This window comes from Myxine glutinosa, chromosome 9 (genome assembly GCF_964187855.1).
Source record: "Myxine glutinosa chromosome 9, kmMyxGlut1.1, whole genome shotgun sequence".
Lineage (NCBI taxonomy): Eukaryota > Metazoa > Chordata > Myxini > Myxiniformes > Myxinidae > Myxine > Myxine glutinosa.
This window is the reverse complement of record NC_136269.1, coordinates 130,758,809-130,775,667: the sequence shown is the minus strand read 5'-3', so window position 1 is coordinate 130,775,667 and position 16,859 is coordinate 130,758,809. Positions and strand designations below refer to the sequence as shown.

The 16,859-nt window shown below is 48.2% G+C and overlaps 1 protein-coding gene across 1 annotated transcript in view; it reads left to right on the top strand.

Annotated features, from left to right (window-relative positions):
• Positions 1-16,859, top strand: part of LOC137434926 (presenilin-1) — a 29,532-nt gene that overhangs the window by 6,306 nt on the left and 6,367 nt on the right. Inside the window, exons 4-6 of the mRNA XM_068128166.2 lie at positions 1,852-1,993; positions 2,640-2,707; positions 8,915-9,135. Of these exons, the coding sequence (XP_067984267.2) occupies positions 1,852-1,993; positions 2,640-2,707; positions 8,915-9,135 (431 nt within the window). The remainder of the gene's footprint in view (positions 1-1,851; positions 1,994-2,639; positions 2,708-8,914; positions 9,136-16,859) is intronic.

Sequence of the window (16,859 nt, the reverse complement as noted above, 5' to 3'; positions counted from 1 at the left end):
TATCCTAATTACGACGTCATAGGTCAGGTGACATGGCGGGATGGACCGGTATGGTCCCCGGATCTTGGCGCCCGTCAAAAATCGAAAGAGTATGGCATGGGCAACATCTGCGCCAAATTTGATGCTTTTGGAAGAATTTGAACCAAAATATCCCTAAGGGCCCTGACTACATGTAGTATCTTTATTTTATGCTTCCGCGGATGAAGTTGCAGGAGGCATTATGTTTTTGGGGTTGTCCCTCCGGCTGTCAGTCCGTCTGTGATAGATTTTCGTTCCCGCAATAACTCGAACGGCTGACGGGGTACAAGTCAAACTTGGTACAAGTATGTTTAATGATGCAAAGACGAAATGGTTAGATGAAGGGGTCAAAAGGTCATTCGTGGCCTGCGTCCATTCTAACCCTAACCCTAACAACTCCCGTTAGGTAAAAATTCTGTTACTGCGCTAACTTGTGAACCCGTGATGGCATTTTGACAAAACTTGGTGCAAGTACATATTGTGATGCGAAGATGAACTTATTAGATTTTGGCGTCAAACGCCAGAGGTAATGTCAGGTGAAAATGTGGCAATTGAGAACAGCTGAAGTGAATTAAATCAAACTTGGGACAACAAGTATGTCTAATGATGTAATAATGTGGGCTGAGGCATATCGGTCGGCATCCGTGACATCGAAGAGTGCCGTGCTAGTTTCTCTTTCCTTTCATATATACTTGGCAAAAAAAGAAACAAGTTTTTATGTCTAACCCTACCCTACCCTAACCCTACCCTACCCTACCCTAACCCTACCATAACCTAACCTAACCCTACCCTAACCCTACCCTAACTTTACTCTACCCTACCCTACCCTACCCTACCCTAACCTAACCTAACCTGACCCTAACCTAACCTGACCCTAACCTAACCTAACCCTAACCTACCCTACCCTACCCTAACCCTACCCTAACTTTACTCTACCCTACCCTACCCTACCCTACCCTAACCTAACCTAACCTGACCCTAACCTAACCTAACCTGACCCTAACCTGACCCTAACCTAACCTGACCCTAACCTAACCTAACCCTAACCTAACCTACCCTACCCTACCCTAACCCTACCCTAACAACTTGTGGCATTGTCGTCTGCTGAGTGAATTCGGTTCAAGCCTCCATGGACCATAGACTACCAACAGGAACATCAACATTCTTATGCAATTTAGCCTTGGAAGCCACAGTAAGTGATTGTTTGAAAATCCATTCAACCCCCATTGTGGTGGTTCAGTGAGGCATGACGCTCAAGAAATGTGGTTGAAAATACAGGTGTTTAAAATGGTATTATATATCTTTGTCATTGATAATTAATTTGTGCACAACAACGCACATTAAAAAAATGCGTCTTATCAACTTGCGTTCCTGTTTTTGCCAAGTGTACTTTTGTTCACTGCCTAAATGTGTGCCTTTTAACCCTTTCTTTCTGCCTCCTCTGCAGTTTTATCATAAATTTTGTTGTTTTCTTGTGAATGACTCCAGTTTGGCCTCCATGTTTTCAGCAGTTATTTGACCTCCTCACTCTGCCAGGCAATTAATTTTTGCAATGTCCATGTTTGTACACACACACACACACACACACACACACACACACACACACACACACACACACACACACACACACACACACATACATTCACACACTGGGCAAATAAGTATATGGTGATATTTGAGGGGAGAACGCGAAAGGTTCGCCGAGCCCAATGCCTTTGTCATATATCTGATAAGGCCTGGTCAGGCCACGGGGTCCCACCTGAGCAGAATATCAGGAGAATCCAGCTTGCACGTGTATGCAATGAGCTCTTTTTTGCACTATTGTTTTGCCAGGATTTATACGCCATTCTCAGAGGATACGGATAATGTTGGAAAACGGTTTCTCAACTCGATCCTCAATACGTTGGTGCTAATCAGTGTCATCGTGGTCCTCACTATCTTCTTGGTTCTGTTGTACAAGTATCGCTGCTACAAGGTAAATGTAACCGAACTGACTGATCAAAACTACCATAAATGTCTGATTATTCATACTTACACCTTCCAAAGTGATCTTCAATAATCATCATTTAAAGTGTTAAGTTACCAAACTCGACCAGCGACCCCAATCCGTGTGTGTGCGACCGTCCCCCATTGTGTGTGTGTGTGTGTGTGTGTGTGTGTGTGTGTGTGTGTGTGTGTGTGTGTGTGTGTGTGTGTGTGTGTGTGTGTGTGTGTGTGTGTGTGTGTGTGTGTGTGTGTGTGTGTGTGTGTGTGTGTGTGTGTGACCGTGCGTGACCGTGCCACATTTTGTGTGCGTGCAACCATCCCCCATTCCAGCTAAACAGTTTACATTGAGGAAAATGAGGAGGAATAGAGGATAATAGGGGCAATTAGGTATGTGAAATATGGCATAATATGTGAAAGGGATAGGGAGACATAAATTCTGCCATTGTTTCCTGGGATTGGCATATATGGGGATTTCCTGTGCTCGAGGCCTTCCCACAGGCCACTCGTGTGCTGTGAGATGAATTGCAATTCAGCAGTTTGGTTTTCAGCATCCTTATTTTTTGTCTGCTATGAATGAAGCCGGAAGGGAAAAGTCCAAATTATGTTTTTTTAATCAGTTGCCTTTAACTTTGCAGTTTATCCATGGGTGGTTGATAATGTCTTCCCTGATGCTCCTCTTCCTCTTCACCTATCTTTATTTGGGGTACGTGTTGCTCGCTCACATCCTTTTTGAGATGTTCAATGAACTGCATGGTCATAGTGATCACCTGACTCCATATTGCATGTGAAGTGATCATCTTAGTATTTTAACTGAGTAGTAAATAGTATGACATTTTGCTTACTGATAAAACTTTTGATCCTGTTAAATGTCTTGAAAACGTGTACCGTATTTGGTGTAAAAGTCGATGTGGACATTGTCTGATTGGCTAATTCTCCCATTTTTCTTTTTTTCATTCATGGATAAGTCGATTTTAAGTTTAAGATTAAGTTAGATCAACTACGGTTGTTAGCAAAACTCAGTCAGGACAATAGAGGTGTTACTTCGTCCCTGACACTCGCAATGCATCTCCAGCTACGGTATTTGCAGGATCATGAATATTAATTAGCTGTTTTGTGCATATTATTTGTACTATTTTGTGGGACGACCTTCTGGATGAATTAGGAATGTAAATTCAATATGGCTTTCGGTACTCGACCATCAATATGGCTTTCGGTACTCGACCATCAATATGGCTTTCGGTACTCGACCATCAATATGGCTTTCGGTACTCGACCATCAATATGGCTATCGGTACTCGACCATCAATATGGCTTTCACATGGCAAGATCTACCGTTGATGTCCTTTCTTACATTACGAATGTCTGGGCCTCTTCTCTGAAAGACTTTGGGGAAACCTTTGTTGTAGGCCTTGATATCTCAAAAGCCTTTGACAGAGTTTGGCATCGGGGTCTGATATCATCTGGCATCTGATATCCGAGCTTTCCTCTTTCGGCTTTCCTCGTTCACTCTGCTCTCTCGTATCGAGCTTTCTCTCCGACGGCTCTTTCTCCGTAATCGTTTATGGTTCAACATCTCCTTTCTTTTCAAAAACATGGATTAGATTTTTTTATTTTTTTTGTGTATACAGAGTCGAGGCTCGTGATAGAGCTAACATTTATCAAACAAACAAAACAAGCAAACAAAGTATATAAAAAGGGGAGCGGTCGACAAGATGGGGAGAGAAGGGGAGGAAGCACACAAACACAACATTTGAGAGCAGGGACATCGGGAGATGTTTTTGGAGGGAGAGGGCCTGGGGGGAGGCAGGATAGGTATAAAACGCAAGCCCACCAAGGACTTCCAGGAAAGAAGTTGGCACCTCAAAAAGTGGATTTGGGGTGAAATTCACGGGGGTAGAAAAGATCAAGGTTTTGGATTGGGGAAGATAAGAGATGGTGGTGAACAGCCGTTTTAAAGACCTGGAGGGAGGAGTGGGATTGAAGAGAGTGAGGGAGTTTGTTCCAGCGGCAGGAGAAAAGAGGAATGAAGGAGTGAAGGTGAGCAGAGAGTCTTCATTTTGGCAGTTTAACTATAAGAGGGTTGCAGGCAGATCTTGTGCAACCTGTAGGAATATTTGGGGGACAGAGCCCAGAGAGAGCTGGGGGAGCAAGGCCGGAGAGGAGTCGGTAGAAGACAGAAAGACCACCAACCTGCCTGCAGTGAGTGAGTGAAAGGCCCTCGGAGATAGCTTCATCACGGGAGATTCCAATGATTCTGAATGCTTTGGTTTCAACAGCGTGAAGACGAGCTAGGTGTGAGGCAGGAGCACCAGCCCAGAGGGGAGAGCAGTATTCCATTGAGCTGCGGATGAAAGCCTTCCTTGTATGTGGTGAGGAGCTCAGGTGTGCCAAGGAAGGACTTCGCACGACGGAGGATGCCCAGTCGGCGACTGGCTTTGGAGGCCAGCTTGGAAATGTGGTTTTCCCAGGAAAGATCATGGCAGATAGTGAGACCTAAAAGCTTGAGTGACAGACTTCTTGGAGAGGATTATTCAGAAAGTAGATGGGAGGGTTGTCCAGTCGGTCTTTTCGGAGAGACATCGTAAGAGTGTGAGATTTGTCAGGATTGAAAGATGTTCTTCTTCTTGCTTTAAATCCCAACTTTCTGACCCATACGTCAAGATGATATGCAGTTCAACTTTGGTGTCACGTTGGATATCTTTTGCCGTCCAAACACTTTGGAGCTGCTGAAATGCTCCCAGTGCTTTCCAAATTCTGTTAGTTTATCATGTAGATTATATAGGTACAGTATTTAAAACCAGCTGCAGAATCGTTGTCGTAAACCATAGATAAGTCGATTCTGAGTGAGCTTGCAAGTCGAGGCATGGACTTCCGGGAGGGGAAAAAGTAATTGACTTCCACTCCAAAATATAGTATTTAACTGAAATGCTTGTTTGTTCTACCAGGCTTCCTGTATGCTAAGGTCATTCTGCCTCAAAGGTGACTTACGGTAATTATATTCTTATCATCCAAGGAAAATAGGAAAATTCATGTTGGATTTTATGTTTGCAATCTTGATGCATGGTCTCGGCCCATGGAAGAGCTTGTGCCGGTACGCTGAATGGATCAGGCCGCAACAGGGCAAAAGGAACGGCATAGAGAGTGTGGGCGTGGGGGAAGAGGGGTGGGGAGACACCAACAGGGGAGGCGGACAAGCAATGGGTGCGGGGAGGAATGGGGATAGGAAGGAGATGATGCATGGAGTGGATACGATGGATAGAACCACCTTTAGAGGCCATTTCCCCCCACAGAGCAGGGGTTAGCCTGGCCTTTTTTGGGCACCGTGGTCCCCTTTTTGAAGCAATGTTTTATGGCCGGATGCCCTTCCTGCCGCCAACCCTGTTAGTCGCCTCTTGCGACACACAGGGAATTACCAGTGAGCTGGTACTCAATTTGCCGACCTCGGAGGGATGACAGGCTGAGTCAACACCCCTGGCGTTAATTCAGTGATCCACCGGGATTCAAACCCAGGATCCTAGGATCCCAAGCCGGCACCCTAATCGCTAAGCCAACACCAGGCTACAGTGGATACGATGGATGCAGAAGGAAACTCTCAGAAGGAAAAACTTTGGAAGCAAGAGGGATTGGGATGGTGTGGGGGAGGGGGGGGGGGGGGTTGATTAAAGAAGGTAAAAAAAGATCGTGGTTTTGGATTGGGGTTTTATTTTTTATTTTTTATTTTTTGTATACAAGATCGAGGCTCGTGAAAGAGCGAACATTAATCACACAGAAAGACAAACAGACACACAAAACAAATAACATCGGGAGCGGTAGACAAGATGGGGAGAGAGGGGGAAGGACACAAACACAACATTTGAGAGCAGGGACCGAGAGACATGGAGACATCGAGAGATCTGAGAGAGGGCGAGGGCTTTGGGGGGGGGGCATGGGAAGGGGGCGGTGGGAGAGGTATAAAACATATGGACACTGCCAGGACTTCCAGGAAAGAAGTTGGAATTTCAAACAAGGTGGATCTGGGGTGAATTAGCGGGGGTAGAAAAGATCAAGGTTTTGGATGGGGGAAGATAAGAGATGGTGGTGAACAGCTGTTTTAAAGACCTGGAGGGAGGAGTGGGATTGAAGGGAGTGAGGGAGTTTGTTCCAGAGGCGGGAGAAAAGAGGAATGAAAGAGTGAAGGTGAGCAGAGAGCCGAGATTTTGGCAGTTTAACCATCAGAGGGTTGCTGGCAGATCTTGTGCGACCTGTAGGAATATTTGGGGGACAGAGCACAGAGAGAGCTGGGGGTGCAAGGCCGGAGAGGAGTCGGTGGAAGACAGAAAGACCACCTACCTGCCTGCGGTGAGTGAGTGAAAGGCCCTCAGAGATAGCTTCATCGCGGGAGATTCCAATAATTCTGAAAGCTTTGGTTTCAACAGCGTGAAGCCGAGCTAGGTGTGAGGCAGGAGCACCGGCCCTTTGGGGAGAACAGTATTCCATTGAGCTGCGGATGAAAGCCTTGTATGTGGTGAGGAGCTCAGGTGTGCCGAGGAAGGACTTCGCACGACGGAGGATGCCCAGTCGGCGACTGGCTTTGGAGGCCAGCTTGGAAATGTGGTTTTCCCAAGAAAGATCATGGCAGATAGTGAGACCCAAAATCTTGAGCGACAGAACTTCTTGGAGAGGATTGTTGAGAAAGTAGATGGGAGGGTTGTCCAGTCGATCTTTTCGGAGAGACATAGTAAGAGTGTGAGATTTGTCAGGATTGAAAGACGTGTTCCACTTGTTTGACCAGTCTGTGATTTTGTCCAGGTCTTCAGAGAGTGAGGAGGCAGCAGACTGCCGATCTGAGGGAAGAGGAATGGAGCGGCAGAGAGTGGAGTCATCAGCAAAGAGATAGAGAGGATTTTCGAGAGAGTCAGAGAGATCATTGATGAAGACCAGAAAAAGCACGGGGCCCAGAACACTGCCTTGGGGAACTCCAGCCTGAACAGGAAGAGGAGATGAGAGAAACCCATTCAGGGCCACACGTTGACGACGACTAGAGAGGAAGTCCGCCAGCCATGCGTGGAGATTTCCATGGATACCAAAGGAGGAGAGTTTGGTGAGCAGAGCGGGGTGCCAGACCGTGTCGAAGGCACGTGATATGTCGAGGGAGACAGCTCTAATTTCCTGTTTGGCATTGAGGACCTCCATCCATTGTTGAGACAGCAGAAGCAGCATGTCCAGAGTAGAGTGACCTGGTCTGAAACCAAATTGATGATCAGAGATCAAGCCATTGGAGAAGAGGAAAGATTTCATATCCGAAGCAATGATGGTTTCCATGACTTTGCTGATAATTGGGAGAAGGCTGATTGGTCTGTAGTTGCTAGGATCTGTTTTTGCACCTTTTTTGTGCAAAGCGGTGATGTTGGCTGATTTCCAAGCAGATGGCAGTTGATCTTGAGCAAAAGAGAGGGTGAAGAGAACAGAGAGAGGGTGAGATAGAGCAGCAGAGCAGGATTTTAGGACCCGTGGGCTGATGCCGTCGGGTCCAGTTGCAGAATCAGAGTCGAGGGTTGACAGAAACTTTTCCACCTTGTCAGGAGGAAAGGACACGGAGTCCAGGAGCAGCAGGGTACGACTGGGTATGGTGGGTACAGAGAGGGATGGGTTTGGGACACAAGATTTAGAGGCAAACACAGAGTTGAGGCATTCAGCTTTTTCACGTGCGGAGTCAGCTGTGTAGCCGTTTGAGGTAAGGGAGGGGATGGAGGGGGAACAAACACCAGAAACGGATTTGACCAGACGCCACCAGGATTTGGAAGAGGGAGACAGATAAGAGAGTTCGGTCTTGAGAACGGAGAGATATTGTTTCCTGGCTCTCCTGAGGGTGGACACACACTTGTTTCGGGCTTTGTGAAAGGAAATGAGATTTCCTTCCGTTGGATTTGCTTTCCAGGAGACGAAGGCAAGTTGTTTCTGGGCAACGGCCTCACCACAAGATTCCGTGTACCATGGACGGGAGGAAGGGTATGACAACTGAAGACGAGATGGGATAAATCTGTGCATGAGAGAGAGCAATTTACTTTGGAAGAATTCCCAGGATGAGTTGATGTCAGAGGTGGTAGAGATGGGAGACCAGTCCAGATGATTGATGGCTGCTTGAAGACCGTGCCAGTTGGCCTGAGTGAAATGCCAGACTCGTCGACGCTGAGCAGGCTCCCTGAGGATGGTCAGAGAGATGTCCACTATGTGCACTGGGGTTGATCTGAGATGGTGGAGAACAACTGTGTTGAAGACCTGGAGGGAAGAATAAGATTGAAGAGAATGCGGAAGGGGGTTCTACAGGTGGGGGAAAAAGAGGAACAAATGAGTGGAGTGAACAGTGATCCTGGATGTGGGTGCTGTAGTTTCACTAGAAGGGGTTAATGGTGGACTGTGTGAGCCCTGCAGAAACCTGGAAAGGGGAGTGGGGGGTTTTCTGCACTTTTTCAAAATGGGTTCACAAAGTTGTATTAATTTATTGAGCAAGTGAGTACAGTTGTCACCACTTCAAAAAAAAAAATTTAAATTCATTTGTTGTTGGTCATCTTCGGTGTTTCACATGCAAGGTGAGGCATCAACACCCATCAAACGGACGTTAAGCTGGAGGACCCTTGTCCCATTACAGGTTGTTGGTAGACGTTCAAGATGTCTTTGGTGAAGAGTAGGCGAGTTATCGCCGGCATCTTGAAAAATTATAAATTCCTGCACTTTCAGTCAAACAGAAGGCCTGGCCGGCCAGTTTGTGAAAGAATTGGGCTAAAAACATTCCCCAACCGAATCCACAAAAGGTGGGAATAATTATGGCCGTTAAAGTAGTCGCAGCAGCAATGCAAACAATGTGAGGAACACTTCACCCAATCCTAGTATTAAAAAATTTGAAACCTTGATACCCATCCCCTTCCTATAGGGAGGTCTTCAAAACGTACAACGTGGCAATGGACTACCCAACACTGATCCTGGTCATGTGGAACTTTGGAGTGGTGGGCATGATCTGCATCCACTGGAAAGGCCCGCTGCACCTTCAGCAAGCCTATCTGATTATGATCTCTGCTCTTATGGCTCTCGTCTTCATCAAGTACTTGCCGGAGTGGTCCGCCTGGGTAATATTAGGCGCCATTTCGATTTACGGTGAGTCATGTAACCTGCACTTCTCAAAATCTCTTTCTCTACCATTTCTTGTCATTTGTCCCTTTCTTGTGTAGAGGTTGAAATTTATCGAATCTCTGCGTTCTTTCGATCCATTCCTGCCTTTCCAATCCTGCCTTTCCATCCTTTTTATGGTTGCTGGCCTCAAGATCCTTGGATTTTCAGTTTTTATGCCTCCAGCCCCGAAGGTGGCTGGAGACATTATGTTTTCGAGTTGTACGTCCGTCCGGGAGGAGGGAGGGTTTGTTCGAGTACACCCATTCCCTACTGGAGCGGCAGGAAGGGTCATTCCTTTCTTGGATATATATATATATTGTTGTGGATATGAGAATGTTTTTTTTAATTTTACTGTTGTGGTAAAATGTTGTTGTAAAATATCACCCCTCCTCCCTCCGTTTGTGGTTGTATAAAGGTCAAAAGGGCGTTCCCGTAGTTAGTCCATAAAACATACATGCAGGACACGATATATCTTTTTTTGACAGTTATATCCTTATTATGTGTATTAGTGTAAGGCTGTGTCTTCCATTAATTGAAATACTCCATTGCACCAGTGAAAGAAATAGATCCCCTTTCCTTCCCATCCCCAAAATCTCCCTTTCCTTCCCATCCCCAAAACCTCCATTTCCATATTACATCCCCTCTCGTCACTGCTGAGCCCTCGATTGCCCATATTACCTCCCCTCCAATAACCGCCATTGACCACGAGGCTCGAGTCGGGGAAGAAAGGCGTGTCTCCACCTCGTCATAGAGGGGAGGAGTGAGCCAGCCCCACTCGACCAACCATGAGCCAGGGGTTTGGCTAGAGAGGGCGGAGGAAGAGCGATCAGGGAGGTTCGAAAAGGTTGAGGGGCGGGGGCCTATATAACCCAAGGCAGGGGCGTGTCAAAAAGAGATGCGTTTTTACAGAGGAGAGGAGAAGACAAAAAGCCCTGGAGTTGGTCACAAGGAGTTGGAGTGAGTCGATTGCCAGGAGAGGGTCTGAGTCGGTTGGTCAAAAAGGGTTGGTCTTGGTGAGAGAGGTCTGAGTTGGTCGTCAAGAGAGAGTGGTAAAGAGTGAGAGAAAGAAGAAAGAGTTGAGGGTTTGGACCAGACGAGTGGGACAAGGCCTGGCAAAGCACGCGACGTACACGGCAGCCAAAACAGCAGCCAAAATAGCAGCGTGGGGCCTGGCCTGAACGGCGGCTGCTAAACGCGCCGGTTGTGCTGCGGGACCCCCTTTGGACCTCCCTCTCCCTCCAGCCATCCACATCCTGCGATTCCTGCAATTCCCCGCGTGAGTCAGTGTCTTTTGTTTGTTCTGTCCTGGGATAAGTTAAGCCTGTAGATAAGCTAGTATTTGCACTGTGTCACCTGCGTCTTATGTGTTGTAAATAAACCTTGATTGCTCCGTTTTGCTTGTGTAAATAATAAACCCCATTACTCGTCTGTACGTCTTCTCGTTTTATTCCTTTTTCCTCTTTGCATTCGTCGCCTTTGTCTTTTCCCTGATTGAGCAGCTGTGGTGCGATCCGGCCAAAGTTCGGGTGGAATCGGGTAAGTTTGTTAGGTCGCGGTCACCAACCGCTTGGTCTACAACATCTAACCGCGATCTGTAACAATTGGTGTCTGGGAGTGGGATTCGAGGCCCGACCAAATTTTTTTAAAAAAACGAATAGAGGAAAAAAAAATTTTGGTCAAAATTACGAGCTGCCGAAATTTGTTTTGTGTAAAGCAAAACCCGAATTTTGAAATCGCGCCATGGCTGGCCAAGGCGATCGAATGCCGGTGGGTGAGCTAGAGGAGGGGTTAGGAGTAACCCAGGATCAAATGGAGGGGAGCAATGAGGAGGCGGTTGAGGGAGTATCAGACGCACAAAATGGCGGCCTCGCGCACATGATTATTGTGGCGCCAAATTTAGCCGCGCCCTTTGTACCAACGGTGGAAGACGTGCAATCATTTATGGCTGAAATGGAGGCCCTTATGGCCGAGATGAGGGAGCAATTCAAAAATGACTTGGGGAACCGGATGGATGCTCAGAGTGAGCGGTTGAGTAACCAAATTGAAGCAACAACGAACGGAATGAGGGCCGATAGGGAGGAAAGGGAGCAGAGGGACAGAGACCGCAAGTTGGGCGAAAGGGTCCCAGGGGTGCACGAGGAGGTAACGCGAGTCGAAAAGCGCTGGTTGAGCGAAGCGGAGGAAAGCACGGGTACAATGACGGGGGTAGAAATCGCGACCCGGGGCTTGGAAAAGCCGGCGACCGATGAGGTAGAGGGAATTTTATTAAAGCCAACGGTCGTCGAGGTGAGTACAGAAAAAGCGGAAGTGGGCATTGAAATTGAAGAGATGACGGAGGTAGCCCGGGAATTGCAGGGAGAAATGGAATATGTGCAAAGTCCCTGCTCACATCACGATGCTGTGCTTAACCCGAATGGAAGTTTGCAGGTTTTGGTGCAGGGAGGAAGAAGAACCCCGAAGGTGAGACGTGCTGTTGTGTATTGTGCGGGGAGATTTTGTAAGAGGATGTTTAGCGACAAAAGAATTTTCGCGCGCTTGGGATCGAGGAAGCATCCGGGCGTTGGTGAAGGGTCCCGTGTGAGTGGAAATGGCACGCGTGGGAGGAAAAAGTGTGCGTCGGCGAGTGGGTGTGTTATAAAGTGTGGGAGTGAAACCGAGTGCGAGCGAGAATGCACGTCGGGATGTACGGGGTGTGACACAGGGAGTGAGAGCAATACGGAGTGCACGCCCATGGTGAGTGTTACGGAGGACGTAACGGAGGAGAGGTGTGGACCGAAGTGTGCGCGAGAGGTGTGGTGTGTAACAGAGAGAGCGTTGGTGGAATGTACGGACGGCGTTGGAACGCCAGGTTTTGTGAGGGTGAAAGGGGTAGCGTATGCTTGTGAGCATGCAAGTAAAGCATCAACGGTAACCGGGGTAGTGGTTAGGGCGACGGATAGCCGATGCGAGCACTCGGGGCGTGGGGTGCTTTGTTGGGTGCGAGGCCCGGCGCGGATCGATGCTGCGTCGCTTCTCTTCGAAGCGTCGTTGCCGATTCGGGCTTGGCCCCGCCCCGCACGGTCGAGTCCGGGCTTTGTCGGGCGAGGCGACCGGTCCGGTTCAAGGGCGAGTGGGAGGAGGCGGAACGGTGCCCCCTCGTGGGGACGGGGTTCCGACCAGGGGAGATTGAGCCATCGGGCCCGGGACCGCAAGGTGCCGCGCCGAGATGGTGCGTGGAATCTCGGTCCAGCCAAACCACCTCCCTTGAACCGAAAGCCGGACGGATTCAACCTGCAGGCAACCAAACCACCCGAATTCATTGCTCGGCTTTACGAACCGAGTTTAATGATGTCATGGCGCACCGAGAGGACCTAATAAGTAGACGGGTGATGGTGATAGTGATCGTGATTTGATACGAAATTTATAATAGTGGGTAGAATTGGCAGTAAATGGAAAATTTTTGAATTGGTTGGAATTTGGACGAGCAAAATTGATAGAGAGACCCCTGATGTGGTGGGATGGCAAATCCACCATCCCTCACAGAGGTGGGGCAAATGCGCAATAGCTTATGGGGTGTATGGCAGTGAAAACTAGCCCGGGTGGGTTAGGTTATATTGATAGGGATCTAGCGAAGATGACATTAGGTGACGTTAAGGTTAGTTAGTGACTGATACCTGTAGTGGGGACGCAGGTAGATTAGTGTGGATTATAATGACGTGGGAGCGCAATAGTTTAAAGGGACGACTGGGAAGCGCAAGTTTCAGAGGGGAGTAGTTAGCTGAGATGATGCCGTGTGTGTGAGGATTGAACAGGTGAGAATGGAACAGGTGTGATTGCACAGGTGTGCAACTGAACAGGTGTGTGGAGCAGTGTATGAGGGAGTAGTGGTGATTGCGTGTTGTGTTGACCAAATGGTCCAGGAAGAAAGGAGGGTGCAGGTGGCACCAGGTATGATTGCACAGGTGTGCAACGACAGGTGAATGAAGAACAGGTGTATGTGGCTGTGTGGAATAAATGGTAGTGTGGAATATCTGGAGTGGTGGAATGGATGGTCGTGGAGTGAGAATGGTGGAAATTGTGGAGTGGAGTGGATGGTGCGAAGGTGTGAATGGGGGAAGAGTGGACCCCCATCACGGATACCCGGGGCGGGTAGTGTAAGTGTTAGGTAGAGGGTACAGGTAAATTGTGGTTGGATATTGGCATCTGTGGTGCGGGTGGCAGAAAGGTATGTGGATGGGTGCATTGGTGTTGTGGAAATGGCTGGGCGTGTAGCCTGTTAGTGTGTGTAGTTGGTTTGGGCACTCCACCACTGTGAGGATGTCGGCCAGGTGAGGCCGCAGGTGGGCTCTGGGAGCCGGTAGTAGTTGTTGTGGATGGGGCCCGAGGATCCGGAGGACGGACCCGGGTAGCCCAGTGCCAGAGGGCACCATGGGGTGACAGAGCCAGGGGAGGGGCTGTCCCCAGTTAGTTAGGTTAGGGTGAGGAGCTAGGTAAGCTCGGGTGGCAACTACAGTGGTGGAGGTGTGCAGGTGGGTAGACCTGTTGGGAGAGGTACACGTCGCAGCCCAGAAATTGTGCTAGAGCACCGGGAGATGAATCGGGGGAGTGAGACCCCAAATTGAGAAGCACCACAGTTGGTCAATGGGAATTGGTTATTAGAACCCATAGTGTAAGTTGGCCAATGGATTGGCAGGGAAAGACCCCGGGTAGTGTAAAGTGTGTTAAAATCATTTAGAGGATAGTTAGGATGAAGGATCTCCTCGCACCATCTGCATCCACTCACCTGAGGTGACAGGTACTCCGCACCATGCCATGTTTAATTATTTTTGATGCAAATGTTTTGGATTGTGAGACGCATCATGACGTGGGTGTGACATTGTGCTTTGATGTTCCATCTCTGCCTCCTTATGAGGATTGATGATGAATTTGGTGATGGCAAATTTTGAAGTAGAGGGATTGTGGAGACGAATTTGGTATAGGGGAAATATGGGGAAGACGTGACAGTAGTGACTAATTTGTAAATGTGTAGATTTTTGTACATATGGGGTAAGGGTAGGGTAGGTGACAGGGGGGTGACGTACGGTAGGGACGAGCTTTCTCACTTCGCCCTCCATACGCATTTCGCCTTGCATTGCCTTATTGATGTGTACCCTTGTGACCTTACCCCTCGCTCAATTGTCTTTCCCCTTTTGTCTCCCACATGACCTGTGTGCCATTGGGTGCCGAGGGGAGCGTGCGTGGGTCGGCCATTGTGCGCCCGAAATTCCCAGAACCAGCTGTCTGCATCGATGCACCACATTATGGACCACATGTCTGTGGCCGAGCACCACCTATGGACCCCATGGGTTGGGGCATGGCCCCTCTGCTGGAACCGGCCATGAGGGCCTGAAATCTTGCTGGCGGACCTTGGCCACAGGGCACCGATGCCCCACAGGTGAACCACGCATAGTCGGCCCTGTGGGCCATAAATAAAGAAAATAAAAAGGACACATTGGGCACACTTTATTGCAAATAGGCCGCCAGTAAGCAAAGCAAAAGAATGACAACAACTGGAAGAAATAATAATAACCAGCAGAGGGAGCCGAAGAGCAAGAGACACCTGCAGGGTTAGGGGTTGTTGAATTTATTTTTATTCATTGAACACTGATGAACTATGGTAACTGCACCGATTGGTGCTTGGGTGTGTATTGGTGCGTTTTTGGGTGCTTTAATGGTGTGTCGATGCAGAGCAGACTGTCTCCCCCCCAGAAAGAACAATCACAGGTCCTGGGTTAGTTTTGTAAATAAAAATAGCGTCATTGTAAATAATGCTTCCCACCGTCAGTGTATAGTTTGAAGACCATTCCGCAATTCGGTTAACTGTGGGCGTAAGTCTGTTAGGCAGGGTGCAATGGAGCAGCGGGACACATTTATTTATGTTTTAAAACTGTCGCACTCAGGGTCAGGTTAAAAGTAGAGGGAACTACACCTACGTGCCACACTAAGGTAAAAGTTATAGGCCCGGGACGTGCCTAAGGGGAGGAGGGTGCAGTGTTGTGGATATGAGAATGTTTTTTTTTATTTTACTGTTGTGGTAAAATGTTGTTGTAAAATATCACCCCTCCTCCCTCCGTTTGTGGTTGTATAAAGGTCAAAAGGGCGTTCCCGTAGTTAGTCCATAAAACATACATGCAGGACACGATATATCTTTTTTTGACAGTTATATCCTTATTATGTGTATTAGTGTAAGGCTGTGTCTTCCATTAATTGAAATACTCCATTGCACCAGTGAAAGAAATAGATCCCCTTTCCTTCCCATCCCCAAAATCTCCCTTTCCTTCCCATCCCCAAAACCTCCATTTCCATATTACATCCCCTCTCGTCACTGCTGAGCCCTCGATTGCCCATATTACCTCCCCTCCAATAACCGCCATTGACCACGAGGCTCGAGTCGGGGAAGAAAGGCGTGTCTCCACCTCGTCATAGAGGGGAGGAGTGAGCCAGCCCCACTCGACCAACCATGAGCCAGGGGTTTGGCTAGAGAGGGCGGAGGAAGAGCGATCAGGGAGGTTCGAAAAGGTTGAGGGGCGGGGGCCTATATAACCCAAGGCAGGGGCGTGTCAAAAAGAGATGCGTTTTTACAGAGGAGAGGAGAAGACAAAAAGCCCTGGAGTTGGTCACAAGGAGTTGGAGTGAGTCGATTGCCAGGAGAGGGTCTGAGTCGGTTGGTCAAAAAGGGTTGGTCTTGGTGAGAGAGGTCTGAGTTGGTCGTCAAGAGAGAGTGGTAAAGAGTGAGAGAAAGAAGAAAGAGTTGAGGGTTTGGACCAGACGAGTGGGACAAGGCCTGGCAAAGCACGCGACGTACACGGCAGCCAAAACAGCAGCCAAAATAGCAGCGTGGGGCCTGGCCTGAACGGCGGCTGCTAAACGCGCCGGTTGTGCTGCGGGACCCCCTTTGGACCTCCCTCTCCCTCCAGCCATCCACATCCTGCGATTCCTGCAATTCCCCGCGTGAGTCAGTGTCTTTTGTTTGTTCTGTCCTGGGATAAGTTAAGCCTGTAGATAAGCTAGTATTTGCACTGTGTCACCTGCGTCTTATGTGTTGTAAATAAACCTTGATTGCTCCGTTTTGCTTGTGTAAATAATAAACCCCATTACTCGTCTGTACGTCTTCTCGTTTTATTCCTTTTTCCTCTTTGCATTCGTCGCCTTTGTCTTTTCCCTGATTGAGCAGCTGTGGTGCGATCCGGCCAAAGTTCGGGTGGAATCGGGTAAGTTTGTTAGGTCGCGGTCACCAACCGCTCGGTCTACAACATCTAACCGCGATCTGTAACAATATATATAATGTATATATATATATTGTTGCGGATATGAGGACTGTATTTTTTTTATTGTGTGCTTTATTATTATTATTGTTTATTCTGCGCCTCCTGCCTCCGGAGTTGTGTAAAGATAAAAAGGGCGTCTCGGTAGTTATTCCATGAAACACCACATTGCAGGACCCGATAAAACCCTTGTTCAGTAGCTTATATCTTATTATGTGTTTTAGGGTAAGGCCTTGTCGTCCATTAACATAACATGACACTCCATTGCACCGAGTAAAAGAGATAGATTCCCTTCATTCCCATTCCCAAAAACCTCCATTTCCCCTTTCGTAATGGCCAAGCCTCAATTTGGCAATTACATCCCCTCCAAAGCCGCCATTGACCACGAAGCAGGGTTGGGGAAGAAAGGCGGGTCCCCACCTCGTC